Source organism: Zonotrichia leucophrys, chromosome 3 (assembly GCF_028769735.1).
Source record: "Zonotrichia leucophrys gambelii isolate GWCS_2022_RI chromosome 3, RI_Zleu_2.0, whole genome shotgun sequence".
In the NCBI taxonomy this organism is placed as follows: domain Eukaryota; kingdom Metazoa; phylum Chordata; class Aves; order Passeriformes; family Passerellidae; genus Zonotrichia; species Zonotrichia leucophrys.
Window position 1 is genome coordinate 85,372,521 of NC_088172.1, and position 25,596 is coordinate 85,398,116.

A 25,596-nucleotide genomic window follows, 5' to 3' on the forward strand; every position below is an offset into this window, starting at 1 on the left:
TCACAGATGCTTTCATTCTCCCAGAAATATGTCAAAAAGACTATATGAAAGTAAAGAATCCTAAAAAATATTTCTTTGGATTTTTTTGTTTTTTGGTTTCTTAAAAATTCTTTTCATTTTTCATACCCGTGCTTCCACCTCTATAGCTGACCAAAGGGATACAGATTTCCTTTGAACCTGATTTGAATCTCAGGGACTCCTAGGAGTTTTGAGCTGAAGCCCTGGAATATGTTACTTTTTTGAGTGGAGCAATTAGTTACAATCTACTTACAATGGGCTTTTATTCTTAATTCACATAGAATCAAAGAATCAGAATTGACTCAAGGGTTGCTGGAAGCTCTTTGTAAAATGCATTTCTTGTCCACAGTTGCTTGTCAGAGACAAGTCCTTTGTTCATTAAAAGCATACTGAGAATTTAGCAGGACATGAAAGGGATTTGGTGAAATGAGGAGGCAAATCATCCTCCTGGTTATGAAAGCAAAGTGGGGAGGGTACATTGGGGAAGGACAGTCTGAAAATGATGCTGACAGCATTTTGGATGAAACAGATCCCATTTAGCAAGTTAAATTTTGTACTCTGTACTGCTCATGGCAGATAGCATTGATGAAAAGCTTTGAGAGAAGCTTTCCAATGAATTTAGAAGTTTAAATCCAGCAACTTGTTAATTTCCACAATCAAACCCAAGTATATTGGGTTGAAGTGGGGAATGGACCAGTTCTAGGAATTTCCCCTCAGAAACAGGGGAAGGGATGAGCAGCACAGGACTGAGAATGTGCAGAATAAGCAGGGCACTGAGGCTGCCTGTGCAATGGGCATGTCCTGTCCCATCCCATCCAAGGAAGGAGCTCTGGGGCAGGGAGGAGCCAGCAGACTGTGTTGTCATGTGGCTGATTCCCCAAGGCCTGCCTCGTGAGTGGAGAGGGGAACTCTGAAGTGAAATATGCCAGGGAGCTACTGCATTGCTACTGGGGCCAGACATTCCTGCCCTCCCCATGCAGGAGCTCTGTGGTACTCAGGGATATGCAGCAGAATTCCTATGGCCACGTTCTCTTCTCCCAGCCAAAATGAAGGTTTCCTTGGTTTTTACCTAGCAACAGAATTCTTCTTTTTTTGTCTTTATAATAATTATTTAAAGAAAGAAATAATACTTTTCTTCTGACAGAAACCCCTTGGGAATTACATCAACCGTATGAAATATAAATACATTTTCTCTCCTGTTGTATAAATAATGGATTAGGTTTTCACTGGAGAAGCTGAGAGTAGGATTTAAGGACAACTTGTGTAACTCTCAAAGTAGGCTGTGGTGTACAGCAGCAGACTGTTATAAAACATGACACAGTAGGAAATGTGATTAATGTGTGATGGAAACCCCTTGGTAGATCAGGTCACTAAAGTATGTACCCTACCCATGGTTTGTGTAATGCTCAGTGAGCATCTGGGCAGAAATGAACTGCTACCTGGTGGAGTGCTATTTTATCCAGTAATGTGTGATTGAATCATACAATAATCACACAATACCTTTTCTGTTTATGGAAGAAAAGCATTTGGCAGTTTTTAAGGTAAAAAACATGAGTTTGAGCATAAACGTGAACTAGCATCCTTCCTTCAAGGAAGACATAAGTCTGATTTAGGGAGAGCACCCAGAGCTGAATGTGAACGTGGTGTCCTCACACCAATTAGCAGCAGATGAGAAGCATGCTGCACAGCAGCAGCCTCTGTGAGAGCTCGGGGATGCTCACAGAGTGCCTGCTTGTGTTATGGGGCCAGCCAAGCAAAACTGCCTGCTTGGCATGTGCTCCACTGGGCTGGTGTTTTGTCACCATTGCAAGACATTGCTTTTGTAGAGAAGTAAATAAAACGTGACTGCCAAATCCCCTAGCATGAGTTTTCTAAATCTGGTGCATCCAGACCCCTGATTCTGAATTGCATTAAGACCTCCCAGGAATTATAACCTGGAACAATTCAAGCTTCTGTTGATGCATAAACAGGCATGTTTATGAAAACAGAGTAGCTTGGATCTGCTTGTCCCTTTTTGATTGGTGATGAGCTAATTTTATTTTAAAACTTTACTTCTTTGTGCACGAAGGGACAGAGTGAACTCAGTGGAGCTGAAATTTCCTGAATTATAATTTTAACTCTGACTCTGGTTTAAGGAAGCATATTGGGTTGCTCTAAGTTGCTGTGACTTTTTCCCAGTTTTTTGAGTCAGGCTTTCTCTCATATATTGGTGCAGGGAACATTTACAAGATTGTAGGACTCTGCAACCTGTAATTGGTATTTCCTGTGATTTTGTTCCTTTTTTTTTTTCCTTTTTTTGAGGTTTATGAGCCAAGATTTAGGGAAAATTTAAATATCAACTTTCTTATGTCTGACCGAATTCTATCAATATTGCATTTGTTGTTTACAGAAGTGCAGTCTGAAAGAGAATTATCTAGGAGTAAAATATATTTCCATTGTCATTTAGTTTTATGGTAATGAATCATAAAATGGCCTGGGTTGGAAGGGATCTCAAAAGATCATCCAGTTCTTGCTTCCCTGCCATGGGCAGGGACAACTTACACTAAACCACATTGCTCAGAGCTCCATCCAACCTGGCCTTGAACTCTTCCAGGGATGGGGCACCCACAGCTTCTCTGGGCAACTCATTCCAAGTTAAGTGAGGGACATTTTGTCTTGGGTGTTCTGAAGGGAAAAAGTAGTTTTAGCAACAGAGCTTTGGTGTAGCTTACCTACATGAGAACAGAATCAGAAATTAAGATAATAAGTTTCATAAAGGAAATCTACCATCATGCTCAGAATCCTTAAATAAAAATACTATTTAAATACAATAGTTAAGGCATTCATTAAATGCAGTCTATATTGCAGGAATTTTGTCAGGTTGTGAAAAAAATGTTAAGCTACTTTAAAAATAAAATTGTTCAGATTGTTTCCAGAAAAATGGATTTTCTTTGGGGGATTTCTGTGCCTATGATGTTTTTCTTATGAAAAATTTAAGACATTAAGACAAATTTCTCAACTACATGCCTAACTACTTTGCTTTTTATTTGCAAGTTATTTTTCTAACAAGAAGGTAATGTTAAAAGAAGCTTTTGTCTGATTTCTGAAGATAAGCCTTTTTATGTCAAGTTTTCCCTTTTGCCTCCTTTGAAGGGCATGTTGTTCTGCTAAAAAGTGAAATAATGTCAGAAATTCTGGGGTGTTACTGCTACTGCTCCCTCAAAACATGACTGATCCTTTGGAGGAGAAAAACGTTTGAATTAAAACCCAGGACTTGAGTTCTTGAAACTTTTTTGTAGGGTTCTGCCTGTGTGACCTTGTCCAAATCATTAAATACTGATCCTGGGAGATGTACTGAGGGCATTCCACAGGTGCTGCCCCCTGTGCTCTTTGTGTTTCACTTTCTCTCTTCTGAGTGGACCAGCAGCAATGGAGCCATCACAGGAATTTGGGATGCTCTTTTACGTAAGCCTCTGAAGACCAAATGATTTCCACTTTCAAATGGACAGCGCCATGAGCTGTATCTCTAAGCTTTGTTTGAAGGAACTAAAACCTTTAATAACGAAGAATCTAGGCAGTCCCATTTATGGTTGAAATCCCTGCTTTGCTCATCCAAGTGGTTTGGGCTTTTTAAAAGCCGCTTCACTTTGAAGCTTGGCACATGTGAAGGAAAATGATGTTGCTTACAGGTGCTGTGTTGTGTTTAAACCTGTGTAATTTACAGGTGCTGCAGCACATTCTGGCAGTCTAAGGCATAGATCAATTAATTGCTATTCACTACATGTAGTAGATGATAAGAGAGTAGCTCCAAGAGGATTGTACAACAGTACATTCTAATTTAATTTCTCTCAATGTTTGCTGTGTCATATGGTTCACCTGGCTAGCCTGTTTTTAACTGCTCTGTTCCACAGTTCTTTTAAAACTTATAATGTATAATTTGTAACCTATTAAACATCTCAAGTTGTTTGCAATTTAGGCTTTGGAAACATCTCCCCACGCACACAAGGTGGAAAGATATTCTGTATCATCTATGCCTTATTGGGAATTCCTCTGTTTGGTTTTCTGTTGGCTGGTGTTGGAGATCAACTAGGGACAATCTTTGGAAAAGGAATTGCCAAAGTAGAAGATACCTTTGTTGTGAGTATGCTGACTGCCTCATTTTATTCTTTTGCTGCTTGTTCTGAATCTCACAGGTGAATTGAAAAGTCTGAAAAACAAGGTATAGCTCATTGTTGCAATCAGATGGGCAGGAAAAGGTAGGAAGGACTTGGCACAGTCTGAACTTGCTAATCAACACCTCTGAGAATTGGGTGAAGACACATTCCCTACTATTGTTATGGCTGGGAAGAGGAACAATTCCCAAATAATTTTGGTTTTGCTCTTTCCTTGTTACTCATAAGCCTGCTGTGATGCTTACCCTTAAAGGTTTTTATCTAGATTGTGATAGGAAATGTATTCACTGAGATTTTTGAAGCAATGCATGCTTAGTAACCAAGTTTTTAGCTGTTTGCCTCAGCACTGCAGGTGTTAGGACTGGTTTTCACCACCAAGCCCTACCTTTGCATGCAGGACACCTTTTCTCTATGGAGAAGGTCTGACATGGCTTTGTTTTTGATGCAGAGCAAACTGGGCCTGTGCTAAGAAGTCTTATGTAACAGGCAAACACAAGCTTGAAAGCTTTTTAAGAAAAGGCATTTTTGGCTTTGAAACATCAGTTCGTGTCCAGACAAGGTACTGGTGGATAACATAGATTTCCATTGAGATTTGTCTGAAAAAGGCAAGAACATTCCATAAGAACATTTTATAATTTCTGGGTTTTCATAGCTGATTTTTTTTTTTTCTTAAAGGTATAGAAGTTCTGAGATCAATTTTCTTGTAGAGATAATGATTTTCCTTTTTTTAATTCTGGGTGTATCCCTACAAGAAGAATGCCCCAAGATAAAAAGCAGTATCATTCCCTCTTTTGGCAATATCTGAGTGAAAACATTGATCTTGATGTTGCAGTCTGGGACACTCTCTAATTCTGTTTATTAACTTGCCTAAAGAACTGGGAGATGCTGAGGGGTCAGAGCAGGTGTAACACCTTGTGTTATTTTGCCATAACACAAGCTATTACTCTGTTTTGGGTTACAAAAGCTTGACCTTGGTCATGATGATAGTAAACACAGTTCCCACTGAAACTTAAAAACAAGAAAACATCCATTGTTAACAACATGATTTCATTTTCAGTCGATTTCTGTGGAAGTTTCTTGTATAATCCCGTCTTTTAGGTTGAACTGACATGCATTGGATGGATGAAAGATGTCAAACTGGCTGGGCATGCAAAATGGAATTTTGCAGGGGTCTGTTCTAGCTGAAGTGCAGTTTAGAAAAATGTTAATAGCATACATCACAGCTAAATGATGTGGTTCATTAAATCTGCAGATGGTCTCAAGCTGGAGAGACAACTAAAACTTGGAGGATCAAAATGATCTTAAAATTTTTGAAAAGCAGTCTGACTAGATAGGATTAAATTTAAGCAGGACAAATTCAAAGTAATGCATGAAGGAATAATAAAATATGCAGCTGCATATCAGGAAACAGCTGTCTAGGTGCAATTTTATGGAAATGTTCTGTGGACTCTAGAAGTTTACACGCTAACATGGGTTAATGTCATCCTGCCATGGAAAATAGGCAAAGCATAAGAAAGGCTCATTCCATTCCATTTTGTACTATTTTTTCGTATCTACTTTTGAATACAACACTTAATGAAACATGGCCTAGTTTGCTGGTGCCAAGGGAATGCAAGAAAATTAGGAAGGGGAGGAAAAGGAAATAAATAAATAAATTTGGTTTAGAAAGAGAACACCCGTGAAAGTTTGCTGGAAAGAGAAAATTAACAATTTCTGTATTTGTCTTGGAGTGGACCATAAACAGTACACTTAAACAGAAGGAGTTGAGATGTAGGTTAAGAATTAGGAAAATTATCAGGCGACAAGAGTATGATCACAGGTTGCCTGGCCAATAATGTATTTGCAGTGGCTTAGGCAGGTTTATTTTGTCCTTGGACAGGTATAGCTCTCTTACATCCCCTCCAGCTCTGCTTTGTAGGATATGGTTTAGCTGATTATCTGATTGCAGAGAACTGTATGATTAAAATTCACCTTATTTAGTGGATGTACAAAATGAGAGAAATTGCAGGTGCATGCACTAGTTGTAACTCACTCAAATGTCTAGACAGCCCTCAAAACTTATACATCATCAGCTGTTGGTATTTCTGAATGCTACCCATGAAGAGTCCAGCCCTGCTCTGCATTTACTGCTGGCAAATGTTTCCTAGGATAGTCACACTTGCTTTGAAACCCTTTTCAGAATAAAATCCTGCTCGAGTTTTCCTGTTTGTTTGAGAATTATAATACAGTCCTCTAAAGCTGTGTAGTGCACACTGGGGGGTGATGGCTGCTGATGTGCATGGGTGCAGTTTTATTATCAATGGGTTTCCTCTCTTTCCCATTTCCTTTCCAGAAATGGAATGTGAGTCAGACAAAGATTCGCATCATTTCAACAATAATATTCATTCTGTTTGGCTGCGTGCTGTTTGTTGCCCTTCCTGCAGTTATCTTCAAGCACATAGAAGGCTGGAACACGTTAGATGCAATTTACTTTGTGGTCATCACTTTAACTACCATTGGATTTGGTGACTATGTTGCAGGTAAGAGTTTTTTCATAACTCTTTGTCTTATAATGTTTTGTACAGTGATATTTATTCTGCATTTTTTTTCTTAGTTTTGGGACAGATGTAACTCTCTTGTCGTACTCCTCTCCCAGTTTTATCCTTCTTCATTCATGTGATGGGGCCTGTCCTTGTTTTGGTTGATGTGGCAGCGTAGAGACAGGAGGTGGGACAGTGAAATTTATGGTGCATTTCTCTGCCTACTGTATTTTTTCTCTTCCTATCCTATTAAAAATTAAGTCGACTATCATTCAGGTCAGGGTTTTGTTTTATTTTTCTTACAGGTTGCAAAGTGCAAGAACTAACAGAGCATTTTAATCTGAATACATTTTTCAGCTGGACTTGTTTGAAATGCCTTACCCTGTGAAGTGATAAAAGTTTTGTGTGCATCCCTTACTTTCAAAATATTCCAGAGCTCTCTTTCTGCCATTGAAATGCCCATGTTCTGTAGGATCTGCTGCATCCTACTCTGTGATTCTTTGTCAGTACACATTTGCCCATGTGTTTTTTGTAATGTCAGGAGAAGTTTTAGCACCACCTGTAGATAACATGTCCAATTCTTATGGTTCCATTAAGCTGAATTAGTTGTAAATAACTTTGATATACTGAGCTAAAAAAAAAGTCTGGGCCAGTTCTATGTGTTAACTTTTTTCTTGAAAAGATGTCAGTAGTGTTAGTTCATCTCTTAGATTTGTGTAAGTATATGCTGTTTGTGCACACTGATCCAAGTCAGTGATGTGTAGAGGTGAGGATGAGGAACTCAGAGCTTTGTTCTCCAAACCTAAGACTTGCTTTCCTTGGCCTCATCTGATGCTTCTGCTGATACAGAACCCTCATTTCTCTCATGAAATGCCTCTCCCCACCTCTGAACTCAGTGCAAGGCAGAGGTGGCTCACAAGGCCTTTTGTGCTGCTCTGCTCTCAGTGAGAGACTCTGCTGGAGGGAATTGTTTTTGGTAGACACTCCCAGGCTCTGGGCTCCTCCTGTGCCTTGTGTGAGCCCGTGGCTGTTGTGTGAGTCCAGGTGTGCCAAGCTGAGGCTCTCAGGTTGGGTAACTCCTCTTGTAGATGTGCCTGAAGTTTTGCCTTGATGGCAGAAAAGGGTCTTGTCACTGGCAGAGGTTTTTCACGTTGGTAAGGTCCAACAAGGACCTCTACAGTGTTGGAACTGCTTGACATATTTATAAATGATGTGGGAAAAATGGGGGTAAAATTAGTTGTTGTTGAAGATACTAAGCTACTCAGGCAGCCGGCATTTTTAGACTGCTTGCCAACTTGCCAAAGACTCTTGTAAATTATAGAACTGAACAGTAAAATAGCAAATCAAATTTCTTTTGACTTTTACATAGTTATTCATGATGTTTCCAAATGTCTTTGTATGTATCTTGACTTCTGCCTTCCGTTTTCTTTCCTGTATTCTTTTTCTTATTTTCATTTTGTCTTCAGAATTTGTGATTCTGGTCAGATAACAAGTAGGATGAAATGAAATAAAAAATTTATGCTGTTTCTAAGTCAAGAATCTGGGTGTTTTAGACTTTCATTCCTAAAGGGTATGTGTATGACAGGGAATAAAAATGATAGTGTATAAAGGCCTGGTTATATTTACTGTAAAGCATTATGTGAAATGGCCCACTTGGCTCTAGCTAGAACACTGAGTACATTCATCATTACTCCCATTATAAATTTCCATAGACTTTTCTATTTGCAGACCATTTGATATCATAATTTTTTTCCTACATTGTCTGCTTTTTAATTCTACCAGGAAACACTTTCTCTTTCTACAGAATGTCCTTGAATTGTATTGTTCTATAGCTGATGGCCTTTTATGGTTCACTTGAAAGATGTTCTTTATTTAATTTCAAATCCTACTGTACCCATTATTTCAAAGCATCAGAAATGTTGTCTAGTTTCTTTGAGCCACATGCATAAGACTTGCATTTGAACTGCAATATGTTATTGACCTAAAGGGGCAATGGGATTTGTACTTGCAGGGAACATGCTCAAGAGAGCAGGGTTAAGTGGCTGTCTCCATCACAGCTGGGAGGTTAACATTCCCATGGGACTGTATTCTGACAGGGATGAAGTCAATAATATCTTTGGGTGAACTAAAATACTCTGGTTTTGACCAGTGACTTGATGGATTTTTCAAAAATTTGTTTTCTTTGCAGTACATAATTGGCCAGTTAAATAAAAATTTTGAAAAAGAGGTAAGGTATTAATTCACTGAGCTTTGCATTGTTGAAGTTTTCAGTCATTGGTGTAAGTAAAAAACTATTTGAGGGGAACTGACATTGCAATTCTCAATAGAGCTGATAGAATTTGTCCCAAGAGCTAAGCTTATTAATTTTGAGGAAGTAGGTAGAATTTTTTGCACCCCAACAAATCAGTACATTTTCTTAATGATTTTTTGGTTTGTTTGTTTGTTTCTCTTTTAGGTAGGTCATAAATACAGAGTGGACAGTAAGGGCCACTGAAATTTTTGTGGTAGGCTTTGTCTGGAGAGCTCTCCTTGAAGGTTAGGAAAACTGAGTGTCACAAACAAGGGAGAAACATGAAGAGTTAAGACCTGTAATTCTGTATAAGGCTGTAAAAGAGGTGGTCATGATAGAATATTGTGGTTCTAGAGCATGCTGGTCTTGGTTCTGGTTTGCCATGGTGAGGAAAAACCATCAGAAGGAATGATGCTTCAGTCTGTTTAATGCCTAGGTGCAGATATTTTGAAAAACTCCTCGCACTGGCATTAATTTATTTGTTTTTCTGACTTTTTTTCCTTAAACAATATTTACAATGAAAATTACCTTCTTCCAGTTAGCATTATAGTCAAATTTAAAGCATAATGGTGGCAGTGATGGTCTGACTGGCAATTATATCAGAGTGTACTTCTTGCAATAAAAGTCAAATGGATAATTCTTTTAGCACTCTGGAGGCCCACATGATAATCCATGTATGTGTGTCGGTTTTGGCCCATAAAGTTTCCTTAAAACCCTGAAAATCCTATGTATTTGAAAACTTTAAAGTATTTTTTTCTGGGAACTGCCATCTCAGAGGAAAAAACCCATAATTTTACAAGCCCCACGTAATCCCGTGGTTGTGTTAACATTTGTGTTGGTGTGTGGGGAAAAATTTCTGAAATACCCATCATTTTTCACTGACATGAAACTTTCTGCTTTCTGGTGCCACTGCTGTAAGAGCTGTAAAAAAGCCCTGAAGAACTTTCAGGAAGTAAAGAACAGAGTGTTACTCAACAGCTGTACCAAGAGGGAACCAAGAGCTGAACACAGGATTCAGGAATGTAATGGTATCACTGACTGTAGTACAGGCTGTCATATTAGAAATTCTTTTAGTTCTCCAGGATTTTCTTTAGAACTTTCTTTTTTGTCCTGCAGACCATGTACTCTATTTGCAGAAACCAGAATGAGGAAATGTTCCCTTTGTTAGTCAGAGTCTAAGGAGTTATTTGGAGCCTGTGGAAACTTCAGCTGGGGTTTCCATCAGCAAGAAAAGCCTTAAGGAAAATATAATAGACTGATCATTCCTGTGCATGCAAGGAAGGATAAGATGAAAAGCCCTTGCAATTCATGTTCAGGAAAATATATGAACAGTATTCCAAAAAAATTGACTGCTTCTCTGTCTTATGAAATTACTTGATTTTTCAAATTTTTAGAATTGTTTCATTTTTTTGGAGGGAGAGAAATCATTTTTTTTTTTTATTTGAAGAAATTTATTGTAGCTTTTTGCAAAAAAGAAGAAAAACTGTACTACAGCCTGCACTGCCTTATGAATATCAGGACATAGTCAAACATCCCTTTTCTGGTTTTCAAGAGAAAACATTGGCTTTAACATGACAGAAGAAAACACAACCAAAACTATTAATATCTTGTGAAAGAGAAAAAGAAATCTTCTCATGTTTAATGTGTCATGATTTCAGTAAAATGAAATATATTTCTGGGCACTAAGGTTTGCACTGAGGCACATGAATATATCTGTATAATTGACAATATATTGTTCACATGTACAGATAAATTCTTTAACTTGCAGTGCAGTTTGGAAAGTATATTCAAATATTTCTAATGGCATTAATCTAACAGGTTTCAAATCTAAATGAGGTGACATGTCCCAGACTTGACTAAATTAAGTAGAAGGCAAAAATATAAATAACATATCAGTAGTCTGTTTCACAGTGGAGCATAATGATGATATAGGATTGTCTCAACTGGTTTGGTGAAACAGATCACAGAATTCTGAAAAAGTTACTTTAAAAATGTATTCCAACTCTTGTTGCTTTTGTGGGAGTTTTTTTTTGGTTTTTTTTTTTTTTTTTTTTTCTGGCTTGGTTTATTTTCCATGTTTAAAACCTGATTTTTAACTTACTGCTGTTTCATTCTGTAATCAACTCTGCTGTATAGCCACTGTGATACACATACTTGGCTCTGCACTGTGTTGCTTGGCCTGAGAGCCGGTTTGGAGAGAAATGAGGTATTTCAGTCTCATGGAATGGCACCGAACTGGGGCACTTGACCCGGTGGTCAGAGCAGCCCAGCTGCTCTGCTGGCACCGTGTGGTACCACGCACCAGCAGAGAGGAATTGCTGCCGTGCTGAGCCAGGGGCGTGCCCAGCATGCTGGACGAGAGCCCTGTGCCCTCCCAGAGACTCTGAGTCCCTGTTTGGTGTTTGGAGGAGCTCTTTGCCCCCTCGGGACTCGGTGTCTGTGATAGGGGCTCTCTGCTGTGAGCTGTGCTTTAGCTGAAGATGGAGCTCTGACTTGCCTGATGTCTGTGCAGGACAGCGTGTCAGGAGCGTTTTAGAGCTGTGCTTTGTTTTCTGAAGTAGCTCTCCATTTTCCACTGAGTGGCATCAAGTGGCTTCTCTGGCCCACTTACATTCCATCTCTGACAGTGCAATACTGTCTTGGCCCCAGCCTTCTGCATTTCCACATTGCCACATGAGCTAGTCTTTCTCTGTCCCCCCTTTTTTTTGCAGTCCTCAGAGGTAATTCCTTTCAAGCTGCAGGGCTGAACCTCCATGTGTCTTTGGAGTGGGACAAATTGCATCTCTGCATTAAACATGTTTGTCAGGTTTGTCCCAACGGGGATGGTTGACAGCTATTTGTTACTCTGAAATTAAAACTGGATTATATAATTTTTCTATATCCAGAGTAATTTTTACTGCTGATGAAAAATTATAGATATTTCCTTGTTTGCAATGCCAACTTTTGAATAACCCAGAAATTTTTTGCTGGTATGGAACTAAGATAGTCAATATTGACAGCACTTTCTATTCCCTCCTTCTAATTTTGAACTAAAAATGCAAAGCCAACCAACTTTATAGAAATAATTACATGTTTCTATTTTGAGCCAGTTGCTGTAGAAAGAATGGGAAAAAATGAGTGGCAACAATGAAGACAATTATTTACTTTCAAAGGGCTTGTTTTACATAAATAAATAAGTAAAAAAGTATATACTTGTAACCCTGATCTCTTATCTGAGACCCAGAATCTGTCCTAAGGCATGCCTGAGATATTCACTAATGCCTTTCTTCACTGAAACAGAGTTCTTGACCTTAGTAAGGAATATGTTTGAGCCATAGAACAACTTATGTTTTCCAAAGTGTTGAAAATCCCAAATAAAATTTATTTGGCAGATGTGAGAATGATGGCAGCAGCAATACAGTGGCCTGTGATGTTGATGGATGGGAAAACTGTTTTTCTCATAGTCTTCAAGCAACTTTAGATCAAGTCTTTACCAGAAAACACCTTGGCAGTAAACTGTGGCTGCTCTTGGTAATAGATTACAGCAGTGAGATGAGACTGCTTGATTTCTTCTTCATTGTGGTTTTAACCAATTTTGGGTGGAGGCTGAAGAAAGCTGGGAAAAGCTTTGGGTTTGCCAAATAAGCAACAAACTTCATCTTCTGCCTTGTCAGCATTTTGCTTCCTAGAGGGCTGCATGAACCAATTTGCTTTGCAAAAGAAACATGATAGTGTATCATGTTGATGCTTTTTATGATGTTGCCCATAAAATCATTAGATTATCTCATATACCTCAGTAAAAGTACATTTAGCTATGCATACTCGTACCCAAATGCATTCATATCCATTTAAGTGAATTTGGTAGTTAATGAATTCTTGTAGTTTAAATTCAGTGCAGTTGAGTTGTGATCACATTTCTCTATGAAATCCTGTTTAAGGACATTCCCAGGTAACTTCATTATGGCAGTTTGGGCATCACAAGAGACAGCTATGTCAGGACAAACATCCTCAGGTATGTCTGTCTCTGTCCCTTGACATTTGATTAAATTGCAAAATCATCCAAGGAGTCCTTGAAATTCAGAAGCTCAACAGCTAATAAAGGTTCTAGCTTCGAAGCCTTATCCTAGAGTATTTCTTTGGATACCTGATGTCCCTTCAGCTTCAGGAGAGCTGAGCTTCTTTGGGCATGGCTAGATGGAGCCATCTCCTGGCCAGACAGCACAGAAAACTTGGTTGGACATTAATTTGTCCTAACTCTTGCCCCAGTGATTAACTTTGCTGTAAATAAGATAATTATAAACTGTGAAGGAAGTGCTTCCTGCAGACTGGCAGAGTTAGGTTCTGGTTTCAGTTTATAAAAATAATATGCCAAAAATGAAAAGCCAACCATAGGAGTGCTTTCTATGATACTTTTCTTTGCATTGTTTGAACAGCTGAAAAGGATGAACCAACAAGAGTGGTCCATTACTGTAACAAAGACATAGTGGTAATTAACCATTTTTTGAATTACAGTGAATTTTGGGTGAATCATTCCTAAAATACTCTTTTACTAGATTGACATGAGATGGATGTTGTTAACAAATGATTTGGTGTTTTGTTTGTCTTGTGCTGTGACAAACTCAGCCCCTTTGGTGGCTGGATGTCTTCTGTTCTAAACAGAGCCCTGTCTTGTACCTCTGCTTGGGACTACAAAGGCATCAGGGAATATCCACTTTCGCAATGTGGATTCATCTCTTGGATAGCTGATCAAACCATTGCACCTCAATGCTTTTTAAATTTTTTTTTTTTTTTATGAAAAGGTGCCATTGACATGAAAATAAAATTTCTGTCTGGGAGGGTCCATATAAAGCTAGTCATCTAAAATTCTTTGTTATTTGCATGTAATCTCAGTCATAATAAAGCTAAATAAAAACATTATTCTCTATGAGAGTCAATCTCAGTACCACAACAAGGTGCTTGATATTTTGGGGGCAATTTTCCTTTGATTTGCTTCAGTATAGGCTGCAGATACATAAAACAAAGTACTATGTACCTGCACAGGCTACTTTAATGTGCCTGAGAAGGTTTTACTGCAAAGTCTCCTCAATTATGGGCAGATACACCCATCAAACTTCTTGCAGCAGCCCAAACTAGAAGTCTGCTTTTATTTGTTGTAACACAGCTAAATTACAAGTTTATGGCTTCTGTTTTATTGCATGGCAAGATGTGCAATATGAGTCATTTGGTGTTGTCAGGAGCCCTGGATGAACATAACTTATCTTTGTGTGGAAATAAGACATCTGTTCCTTATAGCTGTATTATACCTGAAAGCTCTATTACAGACACCTCTGAAATTTATACTTTTTTATACTGTAACACTGAAAAGAAGTGACTGGTGCTAATCCCACTGGCAGTGGGATTCAAAAAACTTGCCTTCAGCACACTTCTTTTATCCAACTTTGTTTTTGGGGAGGGGAAGATGGGGGCAGGGGTGATATGATGAGTTCAGCTCAAGTCCCTGCACTCTGGTTTCCTTCTGCAGAATGGAGAAGATAATCATGCCTACCCACCAGGGACACTTGTTAATGCAGGTGCTGCTCTTTCTTTACTGAGGCTAAAGGTTTTATATAAGTATTGAGATGTTTTAAAGGTCTTGCAAAAACAGATTTCTCAGGATATGAGCACATTGCATTCTTTGGAACAATACTTAAAACTCTGGTACAGCACCATTTTTTGGAGCAGGTGGCAAGTCATGTCATTCAAGCCGTCTTCAGTGACCTCTATCTTCAATGATAGTGTATCAGAAGTTGAATCAGTTTGTGTTCATTCAATAGTTATTACGAATTAACAATCTTTGTCTAAAATTTGCAAACTCTAGATGTTACTTTTAAGAGTGAGCTAATTTATATAATTTGTTCAAATTAAAAAAAAATATTTTGCATGGGTAAAAATACAGAACATGTAAGAAACTTTACTTTTTTTTCCTAGGAAAATTAATTTAAAAACATCTTTGCATCTGTAGCTATTAAGTGTGAATTAATTTTTACTGTATTGTTTTTCAGGGGGATCAGACATTGAATATCTAGATTTTTACAAACCAGTGGTGTGGTTCTGGATCCTTGTTGGGCTGGCTTACTTTGCAGCTGTCCTCAGCATGATTGGAGACTGGTTAAGGGTCATATCAAAAAAGACAAAGGAAGAGGTAAGAATGTTTTGAAAAGGGAAGAAATATTCCTTTTTAAAAATTTTGAATACAAGCCAGGTGAGCTTACAGCTGCTTTTGCTCTCAGGGTGCATAGGTCAAAGCTGTTTGTGTATGAACTGCAATGCTGCAACTCAAACTGCAGGAAACTAGGTAGCAGTCAATTTAAACACAGTGTTTTATTTTCATATGTCTGCAATGAAGATGAGATTAAATGTATTATTAAATTAAGTGTATATGAATAGTTGCACTTGATTTTTGTGGAAAAAGTCCTAAACTACTGTTCTAGATAATAGAATGTAGACCTTAATTTTTCAGGTAAAAATAATTCTGTTTTGTTTCTATAAGTGATGCAGGTATGTAAAGAAAGTACTTAAGTGGTTATATGTGAGATACCATGCTCTATAGTGGTAAGAAAATAAATTTTTTATATCATGCAAGGCATTAGAATGAATTGTTTAACTATCCCTAGGTATATTTTACGATATCTTCCACATAATGATTCAATATTTGTAGTCAAGTATATTGCTTTCAATTGAAATATGTTTTCATTTGTAAATTTCACTTGTTTTCTCTCTTTCACTTGTATTTATAATCCCAATGATACAACGTTTTACCTGAAGTTTTGTCATTTAAGAAAATGTCCTGGTTTTGAAAATGTTTGAGTGTAAATAAAATTTCCTTCAATTGTAGCGTGCATAGTTCAGGTTTTACTGGAAGTCTCAGAAATTAATTTTGTTTGAAGTAACATATTATTTCCCTCTAATTTAGCTTGAGTTCTCTTGCACGCTTCAGTTGATTTATGCTACTCAAACATAAAAACTCTAATTTGTTTTTGATGGAATGAATATGTTGGCTACTGTGCAGTGGCCTGCTACTTACATTGTTTTGAATAGTTTTCCTAGCTGCAGGGCATGGCATCAATGCCTGGATGTATTCCTGGCAATCCTGGAGCTCCCAAAGCCTTTGCTGAAGGGTGGCTTTCCCCTCCTTGCTTTCAGTGGCTGCAGTCCCTCAGGGTGCCTGGCACCTTCTGAGCAGGAGCAGGGCAGCAGGCAGGAGGGTGGGAGCTGGGATCCTGGGCAGGACTAAGCTGGCTTTGTAAGGAATGTGGGGTGGGAAGCCCTTTTCCATTGCCCTTGCTGTGCTCATGGTTAGAGACAGCACGGTGACAGGTCTGCTCTAAGTGCACTCTTAGCAGGCAATTCACAGCCACTTAGCCCTGATGCAGAGGACAATGTTTATTCAAACAGTTTCAGTTCAAGAGTGCCATCTTTTGCCACATGCTGTACATTTGAAAGGGTATTTATGACTTCCCTTCCACAATGAGCTTTACTATTGTCCTCCACATTTGGGGAGCAGCAGGTTTCGTCTGAGTGTTCTCAACAGCTGACAGGATCACAGTTCTGTTTTCTAGAAAAGCACTGAGGCTGCCTTTAACAGCCAGCCATACATGGCTGGCTCTGGCTGCAGGGAACCAGTGCATCCCCTCAAATGCCAGTAACCTGCATGGCTGTATTTTATTATTGAAATTCAGAATTAGGTTGGTCTCGCCCATTTTCCCCTGTGCGATAGGAAGGAGTAGAGCACTGGCACAGGCTCCCCAGGGAAGAGGTCACAGCACCAAGGCTGCCAGAGTTCACAGAGCATTTGGGCAGTGCTCTCAGGCACACCTTGGAATCTTTGTGCAGGACCAAGAATTGGATTTCAATTATCCTTGTGGGTCCCTTTGAACTCAGGATATTCCATGACTCTAACAGTGCTGTTTCCTCTGGGCAGTCTCCTGGTGTCTAACTCTTGTCAGCTTGGGGCATTTCCTAAGTTGTCTTCAGTTTCCCTGGGTTACTTGTGCCTGGTTGTTTTGGAAAAAAAATTATGGGACTGAGGCACTATGACTTCAGACTATGCAAAAATATTCTCCAGTCTTGTTTTTGCTGTATTTTAGTTCTTCACACTACTTCCTAGAATTAATCTGATCTTTAACCTCAGTTTTCTCATATTCTTTTCTGCTATCCAGACAGCATCTTATCCAGGGATCTTAGTATCTTGACTAAATAGTTGACTATATAACACTCAGAGGTTTTAATCTTATAATAGTATTAATATATTAAGAATGTTTGAAATTTGTAGCTCTCTGTGAAGCTATTTCAATATAGACTAATTCTGGAAAGGATTTAAAGACACATAAATTGAAGAAACCCAAGAATACCTCTAACACATCAAAAGCATTCCTATTTTTATCAGGGAAAACTCTTTGCCAGGTTGTGTGGTGCAGTGCTGAGCTTTCTTTTCTCAGGCACTGGGAATGTGTAACCTAGTCCATCTTTTCATTCTTTCTCACCTTTATAGCCTAAACAAGCACATTCATTTTGTCTACAGCAAGGAAAGCTTCATTCTTCAGATATATCTGAGTTCTCTTGCTGGAGCAGGTATTGGGAATTCTGTATACGAGTCTCATGTGTGTTAGGTTAGATTAAAGACAGAGATAACATAATTGGTGCCATTTGTTCAGTTAATCATATCTCTGATGGTCAGAAATCTCCCTCCCTACTTCTTAAGCCATTGCCCAGGCATGTGTGAGAATTCATAGCAGGAATAAAATGCTTTAGTATTTTAAAATTCAATCGTTTTAACAATGACAGGGGCCAGAGAGAATTGAATTATGATATACCTTGTGTAGTAGTTAGAAAGTACAAAAAATTATTCCATCTTCTATCCTGATGATGCTTTGTAGGAAGAAAGTAATATAAATATATTGCATTTTGTTATAAGATTTGCTATATACATTTTACAAATATGCACTTTTCTACAGGTTTCATTGTATGATAAAAACTGCTTAGCCCATTATTGCTATCTTCCTGGGAAAATCTGAGTGAGGATGCTGAAGGAGTTTAGTGGAAATGCAGTTATCAACTCTCTTCTCTGCCAGCAGAAGCCAGATGAGACTGAATGTCTTGTCTTTTTTCCAGTTAAACCTAAATTTTCAGTAGGCTGTTCCAGCTTCTATGGATGCAGATTACAGCAGAGGAATTTCTCTAGAGTTCCAATATCCATGTGTGCAATGAAAAAACCTAGTCCAAAGTGTGGAGTGTATTTTTAAACTGTCAGTCCTAGGGGAAATAGCCCCTTATACCTAAAAGTAGCCTTTGAAGTGGGAAACAATGCTATATATTAAAACCTATTGATGATACGAGAGTCCATGAAAAAATCTACAGAACTGTGATCAGTGCACTCTGAAAGCTGAAGCAGTTTAATGTATTTCCTAGGAAATGGGATGCTGAAAACTTCCCTGAAAATTATAGGGATTGTTATGGGTATGAACAAATAAACAAGGTTTTCTATAGGACTTATATTCTGCTTTCCTAGAAAACAGTAACATGCTTTAGATACAGGAAGGAGCAGATCATTCTGTAGTGATCAATTGGGCAGGTTTCAGCAGTTTAAGCAGCAAAATCTAGAGAATGTTACTTGAGTCCAGAGTGAGACAGAGAGGTTGCAAGTGTTGTTCTTTACTTCCCTCCAACAACCAAAACTAGATATCATCAAAGGTATATCTCTTTTGGTAGGCAGATGTAATCTCTTTTTTGTCTTTTACTTTAGTCTAAAGTAAAAAGTATCAATAAATATCAGTATATTTAGGACATGAAGGGAAGTCCTCCTTGTTCCAGGGAGGAACCATGCTGTTAATAGTTATCACCTAAAATCTGTAGTTCTCTTCTTATATTTTAATGTAGTGGTGTTATTAGAAGCAGTTTACATAAGACTTCGAGGTAATAATGCATTTCACTGTTTCAACAAAATAAAACATCTATAGTTTTTTCAATATACTACCAGGAAAGTTTGCCATATGCAAGTGGATCTGAGACAAAAAAATAAATCTGATCAGAACTGCACTAATGCACAGAACTGCTATATTTTGTTATTTAAATCCAGATAACCAGTATGTCAGTCAGCTGCTCTGGTGGCTTTTGTCTCCTGAAACACTCTGGAGAACTTTGAATGCATCAAATGGGGAGGGAAGTGAAAGACAAGTAGAGACAGAAGTGGGAGTTTTAGAAGGATAGATCTGGAAGCAGCTCATACAGTAAGATAGATGAAATGTCAGAAAGTCACTGGAACATGCTGTGAGCTGTAATCTTAAGTAGGCGATCTGTCTCTGAAGTTCAGCCTCAGCTATACTAGCTTGCCTTAAACTCCCTCCTCTTCATTATTCTCTACACTCTGATTACTCAGAGCACTTTTAAAGTCTTCTGATTTTAGTCTCTGAAAGGTAAATTTTCAGCAGGATTTTTTCTCTTGTCATATTTTTTCTTCTACTTCTGTATGCAGAGCTTCTGAATTCCAGAATTTTCAGCAAAAAATGCCTACCCAACCAACAATCTTAGGCATTTGGGCTATAGATCCTGGAGGAGCCTCTTCCCTTTACTGTGTATCAGGAGTCCAGGTGACAGACGTATGTTAGATATCAGCTCAGTTTGGACAAATGATTTTTGCATGCTGCCTATATGTCTTTTGAATTGAGCAACATGCAGCCAGCTTTAAAGACCAAGCCTAAAATTTTATGAGAAGTAGAACATTCACTTCTTGTGGAAATTCAAGAGGCAGCTGCTATATTTGATATTTATAAACAAATTCAACAAATTTGACTCATCTGACTCATCATTCAGTTTAATCTTCTTGGCACCAGTGACAGAGCTGTCACTCAAGTCTGTCAAAACAGAATTAGACTTGTCATGATGATGCTGTGGAGGTTATTGCACTCCCTATATTATTTCTTGCCTTTTTATTAGCTTTAGGCTGAAGGTGCTCACCCAGCATAAGGGACCCAGGAGAAAGACAACTTGAGCTCATTTCTCATACCCCCAAAGAAAGATCCTAGATGTAGGCTTGTATGCATGAAAAAATGAAAATAATTAGTGGACTCAAGTGAGAAACAGTTTTGAAGGGTTTTCACCCTCAGGCAAACAGGCTGTCCTCAGATGATGAGTAGTGAGATGTATGACCAAAGAGGAGGAAGAAGGTGTTCAGTTGTTCAATGAACTCTTGACCTGGCCCTCCCTGTTTCAAGAAACAAAATCTGTTCACTTAGATATGAAGATGGTAGAGAACAACTCTTTAGCCTAGTGATCAGTGTCACTTGCTGGTCCATTTTACATTTATTCAAGTGAGATGAGTCAGCTTCTGTTGAAGAAAACAACTGTTTGGACTTTTCATATATCCATCCCCCCAGCCAACCAACCAACCCTCCCACCTCTTGGCAAAAGAAAACAGACAAACAATCCAAAACATAAAAGAAAAATAGGCAAAAACATAAAAAGCCCTCAAAATAAATCCCAACAAAACAAAAACCCAAAACCCAAAAAACCAAACCAAACTGCAGCAGTTTTGCAAATGCTATATCCACAAGTTCACTGAATTGGTCAGGCTGATGTGATGGAAGTCTGTTCCCAGAAAGCACAGAATTGGAAATATTTATGGGAGACAAATGCAGTGTCAAAGCCATGGTGTGCAAAGTAATTTTGCAAGGTAGTGATTAATAAAGGTAACAATTCTAAGATGTGCAAGCAGGGATTAATCAAGTTTCTGTAGGAAAGTGGTGGTACTGCTGCAGATGTTGTTAAAAGGTATATTCTGGAAATGGTATACACTGGTATACTGGAAAACAGCCACTAGATTTTTGGTCTAAACTTCAGGAAGAATGCAGAGAGCTGCAAAAATGGCAAAGGAAGCACTTGAAGAGAAATCTGTCTTGCATTAAGTGTTGGTTTTTTTCCAGTACATCCAAGATGTGCAGAAAAGACTATTTGGGAAGGAACAGCCGTGTTTGAAAAGGTGATTGTTTTCAATGATTTCTATGAGATGGAGAGAAATATAATATCTTTCTACAGTCAAAAGAACTGCATGTGTCCTGTCAAATTTGACTAGCAACAGGACAAAAAATTCAACCAAAACAAACCCAAAATAAAAGGTGGGAGTACAGTCTCTCTCTAGCAGCCCAGAGTCTCAGGGATGCATAAAGAGTGGTTTTAGTGTAAGGAGGAGATGGAAATGACTGGTCTGGTTCTGAAAGCAATTTGTTCTCTTCCTTTCTATGAGTTTAGGTTATCTTGGTGATGTTCCTGAACCTGCCCTAGCAACAGTCTGTAATACTGAGTTCCTATATTGATCAGTCTTTTAAAAGTCTGCTGTGGCAATGTGTGCAACAATGGATAGGAAGGAACATCTTGTTCTGATCATTCCAGGAAAACTAAACAGCTGATGGCTTTTGACACTTTTTTGAGATCTTTCCTCATAGTTTTGTGTACTTTGGACATGTGATGCTTGCTTCGCTTCAGATTCAGCACACACACAGATAACATCTCCACAGTTTTGCTGTGGTTATATTTATATTTGCATCATGCCTCTTAGCTGGGCATCCCAGGCATTTAGAGACTGCTGTTTTGTTACTGCATATTGAGTACCAGGTCCTGCTGGGGTGCTAATTGCAGGAGATGTGCTGCCAAGGACACTTCCATGAGGAGCAGCATGGCCCAGGGCATGGAGACACTGCCAGTGAAGAATTACTGCAGTGAAGGCTGCATGCAGCAAGGGAGTGAAGGCAAGAGCTATTGAATTTGCCAAAATTAAACGACAGCAAGAGACTTATGCTTCATAATAAGAGAAATTGATAAAAGAGAGATCAGTTATAACAATGGCATTTCTTGGAGTTAATTACCCATGAAGATTCCCAGAATGTATTTTATGATGATCTACCTTGAGAAATCTTAATTTTTGGAGATAAGATGTAATTGATCCTTTGTTACAGCAAAAAATATATCTGTAGTTTACTTTACTGTGGGCTGAAAATATTCCAGGTTAAATATCACTGATATCTTCATGATTAATATTCCTGAAAACCTTACTTGTTTTTTCTTTTAGGATAATCTCAGTGCTTGGATATTGTTAGGAGAATACTCCAGAATGTTACTAATGCTGAGTGTATGAATCTGATAGCTGTCTTGAGGATGAGTTCCCAGACAAAGCAAGTTCAGCAGAATGCCCTTGCAAGTAGGTAAATGAGGAAAATGCTCTGCAATTGCAGATAAAAGGGGCCAAAAAAGCTACAGAGTACTGCCTTTCACAAGGGATAGGTGCAGTTGTAATACTAGTGCTGAACAGCCAAAGTGGAGCTTTAATATTTCACACAAATATCACTCCAGATATTGACACTAGAAAGTCAAGAAATAAACAGTTCTTTCTGGGACTTGACCAACTAATAAATATATTCATTCCTTATTACCAAGTAGAAATTAAAAGTCCTTTTTTATATTTGTTCTTTTTTAGCATATCGTTATAAGCTAAAAAAAGTCCAGTGAGTTTATGAAACAATTGTTGTCTCTTTCCTCTGGGAGAAAGTTTAGGCAGTCTTTCAACTGCCTGTGGCTTGGGTTTCATTATACTTCTGGTACAGTTCTTAAAATGTTTGCTATTCCTGGCTGCAGCCAAGTCATTGGCTGTATAGCACAGGCAGAGGAGACACACTGTTCCCCTGCACCACCTCAGGCTCAGCTGGTAGAGCTTTATGCAAACCTAAGTGGTTTCTTGTGGCTAATACAGGTGCATGGCATTCACTCTCACCAGGTTGAAAGAGGGGTTGGATGGCTCTCTGAGGCAGCTGAAACCACTAAATAGAACTGATTTTTAAAGGAAAATTTCAACATTTTTTTTTAAATCTTTATCATTGGAAGTTAATAATAGAACAACAGAGAGTGAAATAATCAGGCCCATAACTTGTCTACACTACTGAGACTACACACGTGCAGATCTATAAAAAGACATATCTGATGGGCAATATTCAATAATAGCTCTGAGGAAATACCTAGCATGGCAGTCTTCATATTTATGGAAAAAACAAAAGGTGAAAAAAAATAACTGTGGTGACTCTTGGTATATCTGCTTCTGTTTTGTAGGCATGACTTTATAGGCTGTTTTTATTTTGTTGAATCAAACTGTGATAGAGGAAAAGGCCATTTCTTGCATCTGCCATCTGTTACATCTCCACAAAACATATTCCCACAGCTGCCTCCATAAACGTTCCTTCACAAATAAAATAATCAAAATTCATGGGGTCTCTGCATTCCCATTGGAGAATGTGGTTTATTTCATCCAAGACATCAGATGTGTTCATGGAAGTTATGTGGGTGAAACCAAACAATCATTGCTCACCAGAATGAACTCACAACATTGCTTATTATGGGACTCAACAATCCAGTTTCTATCAGGAGAACATTATTCCCAAAAATTTCTGACCACCATGGCTACAAAAATACAATTGTCTATCTAACTGAAGCCTTACCCCAGAAGATGACAATTCCACAAAGAGAGTCTTTTCCCCTCCGATATTTATCTGAAAAACAGAGGGATGTGTATACCAGTGAGTGGAACCAAAAAAGGCATCACTTACTGCTTCATGTGTGCCATTCATCTTGAAATCAAGGTCTGGTACCTTGAAAACCTGGTGAAGGAGGGCTGCCTGCCACAGAACCAAGGTCCTGACAGGATGAAGGCATGGAAGAGGGAGGTTCTTCATAGAACATGGTGGACCTGGCAAAGCTCAGCATAGGTATCTCATAATAATGCCTGTGGTATTTCTTGCATTTGGTGGCTGTTTACCTTTAAAGACAAGTAGAGCACACTCTTCTCTAAACACCTCTCCACAGGTATTTTGGATAGGTGCTAATAACACTGTAATAGCAGGAATACTGACAGCCAGATCATTGGGTTGGGAATTTTAGGTGGAATATAAATGAGATTTCCTTCATGTGCAGCAAATGCACAGGTTTTACTAAAATTTTTTGTGAAGCTTGTCTTTTTCTCTTCTGCACTCTGGTCTTCTCTAGCCTATAGAAACTGAGGTGGTGAATAGAAATTTATGTCAAGCAGCAACTTGCATGGGAAAAGGCAGCATATGCCTGCCCAGAACTGCAGAAAAGTGAGATGGCAGGTAGGAAACTCCTCTGATGCACTCAGGGATAAACCCATCCAGCAGCTGAGTTATTAAACCCATCACCCCTCTCTGTACCTACATTTTTTAAAGGAGCTTTGTGAACAATTTCTGCAAACACTGGCTGAATTTCCTGAGAGCTAAGACAAAGTGTTATGCTCTGGAATCTGCTGCCTGCATAATTTGACATGTAATGCACTTTCTAGTTTTGTCTGAGTAGCATATCATAGAGAGGTTAATTGGATGTGTTATTTTTAAGTAGCAGGATAAAGTACACTGGAGAGGAAAAATGAAGCTATGAAAATTTGGAGAATGCATAAGGAAAAAATGCGAGAAATTATATACTGGGCAACATGTAGACCATTAGGAATATCTGTAAGGAAGGGCACCTGTTTTTCACCCTAAAATGTAGTCAAATGGGTACCTGCAGCTCATCTACTTGCCTTTTAAATTCAATTTTTTGGCTTGCACTAACATGCTCATCATAAAATGTATGAGCCCTGTATGCCAAAGGGAAACAACATAATGCTCAGCTATGACAGAAAAAGCTGCACACATTACTTTGAAATATATGTTTTCATTTTCTTGCATGACATATATATAATGCTATTTTTTTCTTATTTTCTACTCAGTGGTATACGTCCTCCTGAGTATATCATAGCTTTCATGTCATATATCTGAGCTCCATCCAAGCAGGATATATTTCTTCCCCCTCTGTAAGCAGAAGTAGATTAACTGATTTTACTGTGATTTTGGGGTTTTTCAAGAATATCCCTGTGACAGAGGAGCAAAACTAAGACAAAGTTAAGTTAGGCAAGTGCATTTGTCTTGGTCTACTTAAGGATGTCCTTAATGATACTTTTGATTGTTTGTTTTCCTGCTAGAGCACAGATGTGGCATAATTCAAAGTACAGATTTCTTGTATATGGCTACATGGCTTGTGCTTTCCAGACACTTAATAGGATGAGTGGTTTTCTTGAATGGTGGGAAGTTTTGCATGCATTAGTACTTGGATAATTTTGTGAGTGTCCAGAAAGATTCTCAAACTCTTGACAAGTATAAGGAATTAGAGCAAATGTACTGAAGGACGAAGCAGGTGCTTCAGTATGTTCAAATGTTTTTTTAGTTTCAACAGTAGCATCCCCTTGGACATTTTTACATTCTGGTTTATGCTGTTGGCCTTTACCCAAGTGCAGAGCTTGGCTGGACAGAAAGCTAAAACACAGTGGCAATGGAACTGCATAGGAACTTTTGACCCTACTAGAAATATTGACTGAGAGCCAGTTCTAGGACATTATTCATTTAGATGGATTTTGGCAGGAGTAGGTGAAGGAGTGGTGGCTTAATGTCGGTGTTTTTTTTTCTAGTTCTGTCAAATTCAGTATATCTGTCTTGCAGTTATATTGGTGATTCTGCAGCCTGGGAACTGGCCATTCAGGAAGTTCATGCAGTACTTCACTGATGTCTGCTTGTTT

The 25,596-nt window shown here is 38.5% G+C and overlaps 1 protein-coding gene across 3 annotated transcripts in view; it reads left to right on the top strand.

Moving 5' to 3' along the window:
• KCNK2 (potassium two pore domain channel subfamily K member 2) overlaps positions 1-25,596 on the top strand; it is a 132,156-nt gene that overhangs the window by 100,592 nt on the left and 5,968 nt on the right. For all 3 annotated transcript variants that reach the window (XM_064709108.1, XM_064709109.1, XM_064709110.1), the window contains 3 exons: positions 3,974-4,134; positions 6,502-6,688; positions 14,999-15,138. In XM_064709108.1, the coding sequence (XP_064565178.1) occupies positions 3,974-4,134; positions 6,502-6,688; positions 14,999-15,138 (488 nt within the window). The remainder of the gene's footprint in view (positions 1-3,973; positions 4,135-6,501; positions 6,689-14,998; positions 15,139-25,596) is intronic.